The 12,803-nt window shown below is 42.6% G+C and overlaps 1 protein-coding gene across 7 annotated transcripts in view; it reads left to right on the forward strand.

Annotated features, from left to right (window-relative positions):
• RERE (arginine-glutamic acid dipeptide repeats) overlaps nucleotides 1-12,803 on the forward strand; it is a 498,733-nt gene that overhangs the window by 349,758 nt on the left and 136,172 nt on the right. For 6 of the 7 annotated variants that reach the window (XM_077458063.1, XM_077458062.1, XM_077458064.1 and 3 more), the window contains one exon: nucleotides 11,952-12,047. The exons of the other annotated variant lie outside the window; for it this stretch is intronic. In XM_077458063.1, coding sequence (XP_077314189.1) covers nucleotides 11,952-12,047 — 96 coding nt within the window. The remainder of the gene's footprint in view (nucleotides 1-11,951; nucleotides 12,048-12,803) is intronic. 7 annotated transcript variants of the gene reach the window in all.

The raw sequence follows: 12,803 nt of genomic DNA on the forward strand, positions 1-12,803 counted from the left end.
GTTGGCTATAGTCTCCAATGCTGGTAAGTGTATTCTGATGGCGAGGAAGTCTCCCGGCTGTCAGAATACAATAACTCAGTGTGGAGAATTCCCTCATCCACATCAAGTGTAGGGATGAGCTCAGGCGTGTTCGCATGGTCCACGTGCAAAGCCCGCCAGGAAGTCGGCGCAGCGCTGTGCTAATAACAGGCAATCTCTGCAGCCGCGCATAGGGGCAATGTCTCGCTGCCTATGATTAGCGCCGCGCCGACTTCCTGGCGGGCTCTGTGTGTGGACCATGCGAACGCGCCTGAGCTCATCCCTAATCAAGTGTTTGGGAAAGAGGGAGTCGGTTTTATTTTGAACACATTAATGGAAGGAAAAAAAAAGTCCTTAACTTTGCGGGATTCAGTTACACATAGCTATTATCTTTTTAGTCCATCACAATGATGGATGGTCTTACTGGCCAATAGTGAAGTGTGGGAGGGGCTCACAAAATGCAGCATGCATGTGTGATTTGCTTTCTTCAACTGTGGTGTTGGCCTCAGGAGAGAGGTTCAATTCTGTGCTGCTATGCTATTGCAGTACTTTTTAATGCTTCATGCAAGCATTAAAATTGGTTGTAGGTTTCTCCATGTGCTTTAGTGCAGACACTTGTCATACGCTGTAACAACGCCAGAGGGTGGTGCTTAGATGTTTAGAACAACCTGGTCTTTGTTTTTGTCAGGCTTGAATTCTGGGTCTTTCTCATGATGTAGATGCCAGCAGCCATGAGGATTTACTAAACAGGCCGGTCCTCTACACTAGATGCCAGGAGGACAGCTAGAATTACTCAGCGGGTTGACTTGGTTGATTGTAGTCTGTTGATTGTGTGACTGCCCATTAGAGGGCAGTTGGATGTGCAGCCATAATCAGTCCAACTTTAGGGCAGAAAATCTCTTGAGCACTTCAAAAACCTTGAAGGGTCAGCACTATTGCATTTGTCATTGCAAAAGGGGAGGGGGTGAGAGGTGCTGGCAGATAACACTGGCTCCACATAGCTAGGGAGAATACTAGTGACAATCTGTCTAGCACCTCTCCCTCATATCTGCATGCCACCATACACATTAGATTGTCAATCCAGCTCACTGTTATCTCATGTCACTTGGCTTTTTATTTATTTATTTTTTAAAGGGATTTCTGGCTTGGTGGTCTGTACACTCCATAATATGGTAGTCCACACTGTGTGGTCCAAGACTGAATGTGCCCCTACAGTGGCTGGGCATTTGTGGGATGATGGCATCAGAAACCTCATAGACACATCAGTGGCATTGATGTTAAAAAAATTTAGAAATATCTGAAGGCTTCCCAAGGACATAAAAATCTGTCCACTTCTCCAGCTGCCTCTGTTTCCTCCTCTTTATTTTGTTTCTGTGGGCGAGAGGGAGATTCTTGCTCTGCTTGTGTTGGGTAATTAGATTTGAACCATGTAGCAAAACTGACATTTCATGCCAAATGTCAAGCACCGTGAACAGCTCCCCCTCGCCAACGGATTGCCTTTTCTGTAGGTTTAAGGCAGGAAACTTTAATGGAAAGTAATTACCACAGCGCATACTCGATGATTAGTTAAATGCATCGGTAATGCCCTGAGTTGTTGGGTAACGGCTTGATGCCTGAATACAATGGTGTAGAGCTGGTTTGATTTACAGTATGCCTGTGGTAACCAGAGCAGGAAGAAAAATGCTTTTTAAAAGCTGTGGTGTATTGCTTCAGGCCAAAACACATTGGAATAGCAGTACAGAACACACACTTTAACATTCTTCTCTATGCATGTGTAATTGCTGAAGGTCAACAGCTTGTGCCAGCACTGTACTGAGCAATAGAACTGTGTGGCACTGTTTTGTCTTGGAGTTAAACCTAAAATAAAAGTTAGCTAATGTGCATGTAGATCAGGTAAAAGTGTTAACGTTTCCAAATCTTATCTGAATTAAAATTTAAAGCTGAGCTCCAGGCAAATACATACGCAGTGGAAATACATATATACGCAAAATGTTTCACCCGCTAAAGAATTTTAATAATTTCAGGCAGGTTTGAGATCCAGGTACCTTATTGGACCTGAGAATTTAAAGCCTTGATTGGCACCCATCCCGTCCTGTGATTGGAAAATAAAGGCGCAGCAGCACAATGATTAGGTCATCCCTGTAATGACGCACCCAGTCTTAATTGACCAACCAATGTGGTTTGTGATGCAGGAAAGAAAGAGGGAATGGAAATGATGGCTTAAGGCCCGTACACACGGTCGGACTTTTTGACAACAAACATGCAAATTAGCTGTTTTGGAGCAACATCCGACTGTGTGTACGCTCCATCGGACAAACTTTTTCTGTTTTCATCTGACTTTTGTTGGCTGTGCGAACGGACAAACTTTCTGGCAACAAAAGTCCGATGGAGCAAAGTCGGACCGTGTGTACGCAAAAGCATCGGACTTTTGTACAAGGTACAAACACGCATGCACAGAACCAATGCAAAAGATCAGACTACAATACAGAAGTTGACCAAAGGTGGCGCTGGAGTCATTAAACTTCCTCTTTTGAAGTGGCGTCAGTACGTTGTGACGTCACTACGTTCGTGTTTGTTGTCAAAAAGTCCGACCGTGTGTATGCAATACAAACTTGTGGACCACGCCCTTTGTACAAAAGTCCACGGAAAAGTTTGTACAAAGTCCGACCGTGTGTATGAGGCTTTAGTCTCCAGGAAGTACACTCTTCTGTCCCATCTTCCTACTGAGCTGTGGGATGGTTGGTAAAATAGGGTTACAGTGAATTATTCATAGTTCATCATGCAAGCTTTCTGGTTTTAGTGCATTTTTTTTTTGTTTTAACTTTTTTTTTTTTATTGGGTTCTTCAATAGCACACAGTGTTGCCCACACAGGGGCCAAACATTACCCACTTAGGGGCAGAACTTCGCAACAGACCACACCAGGGTACATCATACAACATAAATAGCCTGTCACTGATGCAGCAACAGACCACAACAGGGCAGGTCATACAATATAAACAACTTAACTAAACGTATCTATACCCCAATGTGGGGAGAGGTTTAATTCAGGAGAATCTGTGCTCAATATTATAATGACAGGATGGGGTGACATGAGGGTAATCGGGTCAGTATATTATCATACTTTAGCCATAATGTTAATCTAGGGATTGATTACTAAATCGGTTGCTGTGGTACAATCTTCTAGCCAACAGTTCCATACCTTTTCAAATTTGTGTGCAACCCCTGCCCGAGTAGGTGGCTTTGTAAAGGGGTAAACTGGCGTTCACTAGGTTTTTCCAGAATTTGACAGAGGGGGGAGATGGTTGCCTCCAGTTCATTGTGATGGCCTTGCGTGCATAATACAATAACAGGGATATGAGTATTTTCCTAGCTCTGAACATGGACATCTGCTCCACCAGTCCCAAGAGACAATGTTTAGGGTCATAAGGGACACTAGTCCTAGTGATCTTGGCGATCACTTGGAGAACTTCTTTCCAGTAGTGTACAATTGCTGGGCAAGTCCAGAAAATGTGAAAGAAATTCCCTGGCTGGTATGAGCAGCGCCAACACGCCGGAGAATATGCCTGCGACATCTGGTGCAGCCGGTGGCGTGTAGTGAGTCCTTTGTATAAGTTTGTATTGGACCAGTTTGTCCCTGGCTGAGACCAGAGGGGAGAACGGAAAACCCCAAGTCTCCCTCCAATCATCCTCGTCCAGCCCCGGTATGTCCTCCACCCATTTCCTGCGGAGGGAGGCATTTGCAGTGTTTACTTGTGGAAATGATGTCACTGATTGCTTTCACTTATTGCCTGAACCACTTTTAAAGTGGTGTAAACCCTTACAAACCTCTTTGACCTACCTGTAAGCCTAGATTAAGGCTTACCTGTAGGTCTACGAAATATCTCATAAACCTACACGGTTTAGGAGATATTTGCCAAAAGACATGCACCGCTGTCTACGGCCCATGTGCCATAGACAGACAGCGGCGCGCAGGCGCACTGAGTGTGCCGCTGTTAATGGCGATGTGCCACGAGTGGCGGCTACCGTGTGCATGTGTGGGAGTGACGTCATTGCAGCTCCGCCAAATGACAGCGCCGGAGCAGCGAGACCCACCGAGAAGATGGAGGCTCCGTACACAAGGGGACAGCGGTGACATCGCTGGCTCCTGTGTCAAGTAAGTGACACATAATGGACTACTATGCGATGCATAGTAGTCCATTGTTATGCTTTACCTTTGCAGGGAATCAAAGAGGAAGTATACCCATTAGGGTTTACTTCTTCTTTAAGGTATACAAACACCGATATGATACCCATCATGGACCTGTCTAAGACCTCTTTAAGTCGATCATTTTCTGGGGAGGTAGTAACAGACTGCCTTTATTTTTGTTGGAAATTCGGGTCCATTTGCTGACGGTTGCGTGGTGTATATCTATACATGGGCAATGTTTAGATATACACCACAGACCTCATGTTATTGGACCACCCCTGTAGATCACATCTGCAATCCTCTCATTGGCCTCTAGAAGCTGATAACGTAAGCAATAGGAAAACAGGAAAAGGTGTAAATGCAACATTTAACTGTGCGCTTTTTTTTTTTTTTTTTAAGAAGTTTTTTTTATTTTGAATGTAAAAGATGTAACATTTGAAAGCATAAATGCGGACGCAGACGATTTAATAAACATGTACAGAGAAAATGTGCTTGGTTGAAATAGATTACATGTGACATAAAGTAAATAACATAACCATAAGCAAATGGTCACTTAGGTTGTTGCTCTTGTGTTCCTAGCGTCCAGTGAAAACTATGTATGCACTTTTGTTTTTAACTAAAAGGCAAGTGAACCTAAAGTATAAATTGGTTCCTGAAATAGCAGTAGGTAAAAAAGAAAGTCTAAGGAGCTTATCGAGACTGAATGTGTTTGTAATAAAAATTGGTTTCTGAAGGAGGTGTTTTTCCTCCTGGCTTCTTGCCAGATATCCAGCGGAAGGACGTTCAGTCTTTCTCATCATAACCTATCTGATGACTGAGAACATTAGCCTCTAATGGGGAAATATGTTGTATGTACCAACGTTTTATTACTTTTTTTTTTTTTTTGTCTGGTTTTATATGCACAACAAACTTTCAGATACAAAAGGAGTTTACAGTGTTTCTCCCGGTGAGGTCAGTGTTCCACATATGCAGAACATAATTCATGTTGGAACCACAGGTGCCACAAAATGCACACATGTGGCACATTAGTGGAGCATAGGCATGCCACCAGCATCCTACAATGCATTGCTCAGTGCCACTGCAACCAGGCTGTGTGTCATGTGGAAAGAGGTGTTGAGAAACCAGGGCTATGCCGTGTGGAAAATTAGGGTGCTTCTATGATTCAAACCTAAAATCCCACATGTGCATAGTATATGTGCTCTGAATAGAACTTTATTCCAGATGTGTATTTGCTGAATAATGCATGTTTTTATACTGCTAGTATTCATTATAATTGCCCAAAGTCTAACTATATTATAACTTCTCATCAATCTCCACATGTAAGAAATTAGTTTAAAGGTGGGAATCCTAGGTAACTTGGGGTGCTACTCCAGTCAAACATCCTCAAACTCCGGTGACTCCTCAATGGTGCAGGCGGCTAAGGAGGCCCATTCATCGGCTCTCGAGGAACTTCCATGATTAAGCCCTGTGGGCGGGGCAAAATCCATCAGGGCTGTGACCTGTGCAGAGCCGGGCTGAAGCTGTCTTGTTGATTCACATTTTGGGCCAGGTTGATATGCAGCGGTGTTTTTCTATAAAGGTGGGCATGCAGCATTGTGCTCCATTGAGAATTTCTTCCTTTGCACAATAGTCATCCTAAAATGTATCGTGCAATAGGGCCTGGAAAGAGGCCACTTTAGGCCATTGATCAGGGTTAAATAAATAAATCCCAGGAGCCTGAAAAAAATATTTCTTGAATAAGAAAAATACAGATCAAACTTTATTTTTTTATTTAATTTTTTTACCACTTGCTTACTGGCCACTTTTACTTCTTCCTGCCCATGCCAATTTTCAGCTTTCAGCGCTGTCACACTTGACTGATAACAATGCTCGTTCATGCAACACTGTACCCATGTTGATTTTTTATTTTTTTTTAAACAGAAATAGAGCTTTCTTTTGGTGGTATTTAATCACCACTGGGTTTTGTTTATGATTAAAAAATTTTTTTTTCAGATTTTGTTATAAAATTTTGCAAACCGGTTATTTTTTTCCTTCACTGATGAATTGACACTGATGGGATAGGCTGCACTGATGGGCATGATAGGCTGCACTGATGAGGTGGAACGGATAGGTGGCACTAATGAGGCAGCACTTGTGGGCATTGATCAGGAGGCACTGATGAAGCGGCACTGATGGGCAGTATGGAGAGGAGGCACCGATAGATGGCACTGGAGGGCACTGATTAGCAGCACTGGGGACTGATGTCCATCTAACAGAAGCTGGTTAACGGCTTGCTTTCGTTTCTTCATGCTGATAGCGCGAGGGAAAGAAAAAGCCAATAATCGGCTTCTGTTTACTTCCACAATCGGTTGTCATCGGCTGACAGGGGATCACCTGGTAAAGGGCCTGCTGTGATTGGCCCTTTACCTCGATCAGTGATCAGCCGAGTCCCAGCGCGGGATTGGGAGGACGTCCATGTACGCCGCCTCCTGGCATTGTAAGCCACCGCTGTAGCCGTCTTTCGATAATAGCCTGGGCGCGAAGTGGTTTAAATCTTTTGAGCACTATCTCTTTTAGAAAGAAAGTGGAAGGCCCCTATACGCTGTTTGCTGAATTTCTGCTTGGTACCCAGTAAAGTCTACTGTTTTAACAGCACTGCAAAGCATTTACAGGGTGCCAGCAGTTGGCAGCGCCTCTGGTTTCTGCCCCAACCTTTCTTTGGACAACAGACAAAGATCTGCGTTATGATGTTACATCCAATAAAATACATGCTGTGTGGGTAATTGTTGCCTATGCATGATATGGAACTAGTGTTATGGCACAGAATGTGACGTTAGCAATGTTATATAGGTCTTCTCACACCTAATAGAATATATTGGTATCTTTCCTATGGAAACAGGCCAGCCCTTCCAGCTTGTTACTGATGATAGATTTTTAATGCCCCAGAGCAAGAGTTCCATTTCTGATGGCGAATTTACATCTTCACATGAAAACAAGCCATTAGCTGTTATGAAGCACCTGGCTGTGTTGGTGCCAGTGGGAATTGTAGTGCCGTCTTCAGTATTGGCTCTAATTAGAGGTGCTCAGCAATGTGCAAGGAGCTTTGTTGGTTAGTCTATGCTTTCTGGAGCAGTGTACTTCTGAGAATTAAAGCACTGTTCAACAAAAATAGAATTCACTACTTTTTTTTTTTTTCTTTGAATAGTGTCCATCACACAATGCCCACACGTCATTGCTAAAATAATTGCCTTAGTGCCGAGAGATTCTCAGCTGTGCTCCTTCACATCACATTCTTTGAGATTAGCTATCTGGTGGTGGCCCATCAACCAAACGTAGCCATTCATGTTCAGTTTGTGGCCTTCATTTACTCTGTTTTATGGCTGCAGTATCTTAACACCATCTGTTCAAGCATATATTTATAATACACATATTATCCCTACACATTACAATCGACTGCAGTAACATTTTTCAGCTTGCTTTATTTTATTTATTTTTCTCGAATTCTCCTTTGGGTCTTGATGTTTAGCTTTATGACGGACCATCCCTTCTCTCAGTATTAGGTTTCAGTGCATTTGAGGAAATGTATAACATCCATTTATGATAATAGTGATAAGAATGATTGAAATGTTATGCTGAAAACAGCCTATTCCCAGGAAAGTCTGTAGTGAGAATAAACTTTGGAATATATGAAAGTGTTTCATCAAAACGCTAGACTTCTAACCCCTGTGTAACGTCTTTCGTAACGGATGTATTTTTATAACTTGGTAAATGTTCTCCTGACAAACGGATCTTTCCAGGTCGGTGGCGAGAATGGTCAAAAAATATTACAAAAAATAAGTTTGGATTATTTTTCTTGGGACCTCAATGGTGTGTCACAGTAAGCTTTGGGGTCCCTGGATTATCATAGGTTTATTGATTGGGCTTGGAGCAGATTCCAAGAACCAATGAACTGATGCTGCTGTAATCAATACAATTATAGATAACCGTTTGTTCTGTACCTTTTATTTATTTTTTAAAGGAGTTTCCACTTTAAGGCTCGGTTCACACAGCGGGCGGCACGACTTGCAGCGCCGCGACCTGCACACGATCAGCGGCGACTTGCAAAACGACTTCTGTATAGAAGTCAATGCAAGTCGCCGCAAAAGTAGTACAGGAACCTTTTTTCTAAGTCGGAGCGACTTGAGTCGCTCCTATTAGAACGGTTCGTTCCGTAGTACAGAACGGAGCGCGACTTGTCAGGCAGCGAATTCGCCTGGACAAGTCGCCCCTGTGTGAATCGAGCCTTAGGGACAAATTTTAATACCCCTACAATCGGCTGTTTTAGTAGTGCTGCCAAGCAACACCCAGGCTACCATCCCTTGGCAGCACAATTTATGTGCTGTCGCCTGCCATCTTGGAAGAATATAGTGGAATTCCCAGGTTTTCCAAATAAAGCCAAGATCTCCTGAGCATCAGTAGCTGATAAATGGGCTACAGGGTGATATACCCTTGCTGATTAGTAGCTGAAAAGGAAACACATGAAGGCTTTATACTTTCTCCAAAGACATCTTTAGTGCCGGTTCACACAGGGGCGACGCGACTTGCAGCGTGACTCACAGATGCGACCTGCACACGACTTCACCAGCGACTTGCAAAACGATTTCTGTATAGAAGTCAATGCAAGTCGCCCCAAAAATAGTACAGGAACCTTTTTCTAAGTCGGAGCGACTTGAGTCACTCCTATTAGAACGGTTCCATAATACAGAACGGAGCGAGACTTGTCAGGCGGCTAAGTCGCCTGACAAGTCGCTCCTGTGTGAACCGGCACTAAGGGTTTATTCAGACTTGTTTTAATGCGATTTACCACATCCACATGTCTACTAGAAGTTTTCTGTACAATTAACAGTACAAAAGACACCTAATTAAAATAAAGCATATTAATGTACTAATTTAAGCTGTTGGTCTCCTGTCTTGTTAAAAAGGTCCCCAGTTTTTTTTTTTTTTTTTTTTTTAAATCTAATCTAGCCTTGACAGAAATTTTCTGAAAGGTTTCAGGTTCGATTCTTGGAGAGGTCATAGAATGCCTACCAATCAGAATTTCCTGGAAGCAGTGTTTCCCTGTGTTCTGTGTTGAGTCTTGGATCCAATGAATAATGTTGAGTCTTGGATCCAACCATATTTAAAGCCCAGAGCATTCTATTCTCACCAGGGCTCACACTCCATTAAACATGCTGATTGATTGTAGAAGCCTTAACCAAGTCTTCTCATTTCCTGTCTTCCATTACCACTCTCCATCAAGCCGCCGTCTTTGTGACCAGGCGTGTCCTCCTGAGATAAAGCATGTTCCTAATAGAAAACCTCTCCTGGTTGGAATGCTTATTATATCTCGCTGGTTAAAAGATTTGATTCTCATTTACATAAAACCCTGATAAAGCCAAATTCTGTGCCCCGTGGAATAGCAGCCAATCAAATGTTGTCTTTGTGGTTGAAAGATGAAATCTGATTGGATTGTTTTGGTTACTGCTTAGCTTTGCTCTACATTGCTCTTTGGATCACCTACCTAAAGGAAAACCATTTATTATTTTTTTTTATCTTTAAGGAACTGAGCAGCTAATGTGATTACACTGTTTAATGTTTTAAATATGTTATTTCTACTTCTAGTTTGTAGATATGTTTCTGTTGAGGAAGATTTATTCATTTTGTAGGCAGACTTGGTTTCCTGCTTAGTAGTGCTGAGCGGTGACTGTGCTTCGCTGCTGTCTTGCCCATTGCTGTAGGGCAAAATGGGCTTTCCATTAGGGTAACTGACCTTCTCCTAGCAGTTTTTAAAACAAAACAGACATGAAAAACTGAGGCGGCCACTGCTGACCACCTTCTGAAAATGCCAGTTTCCTGGACGTCTCATTGTTCAGTACCTTCAGACATAGAGCATAATGTTCTCAGGAGGAGAGGTCAGTAGTAGCTTTCCACTCTTACTACAGGCTTCTACTTATTGGGCCCCATTCACACCTGATTGCGGGTGGAACCGCCGCAATGCCAAATTGCTTCCAAACATGGGTTGCAAATACTTATAATGGCACGCCAATCACGCAGCGTGATGCTGTCGCACAAAAGAACCTCCTGTTCCTTTTTGAGCGACCAGCCCTGCGATTTGACGCAATTTACCATTCGATAGTTGTGGTGCGATTGGGATGCCACTAAAAAGTATTGGCATCGCAAACGCATCCCACAGCGATTCCGACTGCGATCAGGTGTGGCTGAAGGCTCAGGGAATTGCCAATACAGGTGGTCACTAGGGGTAGCATGGCAGGCCTGTGTATAAAAATGCCTTAATGAAACATAGAACAGAAACCATTTAAAATAATGAAACTCGGATCAATCCTTTTAGGCAAAGGTTGCAAGATTACCTGAGAAATATGAGTAATGGCTACTTTTTTATTATTTTATTTTGTTTTTTTTCAATGGACCCATTAGCAGTTTCCCATGTTTTCAGTCTGTAATATTTTATAAACATCTTTCTGTAAATTAATTTTAAATCTATTTGATTGATCTGCCTGAGCACTGAAGATTAATGGCTTTCCTTGCTTGTTAATAATGAGTTATTCTGTGCCAGTCTGCAGAGGGTTGCTGTATAGAGCTTGCACAGTTAACAAAGACTGCTTTCAGTTTATCTGTTTGGTAAATCTGTCTGTTGTCAAAGGTGGTTCCTTTTTTTTTTTTTTATGATATGGCTTGCTTACTCTTTTTATAAAGTTTTATTTTGTGGTATAGAGGTTTGTATGTGCAAAAATCTGTTTTGAGTGTCCCTGCCCTTTTGTCAGGTGCTTAGGTAATGTACAACATGTCAAACCTTATTTAAATGTATTGCTATGTAAGTGCCAACTACCCAGACCTCGATCCAGCGTTGTGCCCGAGTGCAGCAGCCCTGCTCTTTCCCTCCTCACTGGACTTGGTGAGAGCAGCGGAAGCCATTGGCCCCAGCTGCTGTCAATCAAATCCAGTGATGGGGCAGGGACACAAGCCGCACTGTGTGTGTCAGTGTACACACAGAGCGCGGCTCATTATTTAGCCCACACATGTGCCACCATAGGAATCGGCTTCCTATGGTGGCACACAGAGAAGGGGAGGAACACAGTGTGTCAAAGGAGGACCCCAGAAGAGAAGGATCAGGGCTGCTCTCTGCAAAACCATTGCACAGAGCAGGTATGTATGACATTTTTGTTATTTAAAACATACATTTACACATAATTTAAAAACAAATTCATCACTTTAATGGCAAAGTTCACCTTTTCAGGTGGGATTAATTTTTCACGATAAATAGAAACCTTTTCTAATGTCCTGTCTGCCCAAGCCATTCCAATGTCCATCTCTCTCACTTACCTAGGCCATGAAAGCTTTTTTTATTTTTTTTATTTCCACCCACTTTCCTACTACTTCATTTAAAGTGTTACTAAACCCAGAACCCTGCATTCACTATATCTGGTCTGCCACATTACACAGAACATGGAAATGTAATTATTTTTGTAAATGCTAAATACCTTTTTTCATCAGCAGTATATAGCAGTCTTGTGACTTCTATCAGTGTCTGATTAAAGCTTGTAGGAGCAGTTTTCATTCTTCTCTGACTGTCCTATAAGGCTGTAGGACCCCTTACCCTCTGTCTGGGCTGTGCTGATTGGCCCTGTGCTGATCACATGCACCCCGTCAAGAAAAAAACAAACAAAAACTGTAGCAATACACACCAAACTAAGCATGTGCAGACTGACTCCAAAGGCTCTGTCTTATCAGATGGATTGGGGACAGTGGAAGAAGGGGAGGATCAGAGAAGACGGGATCAAACAGCCCTTTTACACAATGCGGAGGAATAACCCCTTAGGTTCCACAGTGAGTATAACAAGCATGCTTTACTGCATATTCAGACTGATTTTACTGTTGTGGGTTTAGTAACACTTTAAGGTGACCATACACAATACAATCTGATTGTACAATGTTCTTTAGATCTATCATCAGCTATGTGCAAGGGCCTTCCCCATTTGGTACAAGGTAGGTCGTCCTATGGCATAGTTTTGGTAACTCTAAAGGAAATTGTACAATCAGATTGTGTAGTGTATGGCCAGATTTGTGCATGGGAGGGAGACATTCAGTTGTCAATGTTATTGTAATCCAGGTCTAGCTCAGGGAAGGGGGAGGGGGGGGGGGTGGTGGTGTGTAAACGCCAATTTCACTTTCAGAACCCCATACACACAGCATAGTTGGAGTGAATGTTTTTTGGTGTGATTTTTTTTTTTTTTCCCACGATACACAAACACAGCAAAATAGTTAATGGGGCATTTTGGAGCATTGTGTGTCACACTTTTTTTACCGTGCATTTTTGCACGTGATAAAAATTAACATTTGCTTCCCTATTTCTGGTGCCATTAACAATTGATGGCGCCAAAAGCACAACCAGTTTAGATGTATAAATGTAGCCATACACTATACAATCCGATTGTACAATCTCCTGTAGATTCACCAAAATGGTATAATAGGAGGACCCACCTATCTATCCATCACTTTACAGTATATAGTTGTACCCAATATGATTGTACCCACGTTGATCAGCCGACTTGGTACAATTCATTCCGCCCTTTTAATGGTCTG

The sequence above is a fragment of the Lithobates pipiens genome, unplaced genomic scaffold, assembly GCF_037356315.1.
Source record: "Lithobates pipiens isolate NorthernLeopardFrog02 unplaced genomic scaffold, aLitPip1_a1.2 Scaffold_27, whole genome shotgun sequence".
NCBI classification, from domain to species: domain Eukaryota; kingdom Metazoa; phylum Chordata; class Amphibia; order Anura; family Ranidae; genus Lithobates; species Lithobates pipiens.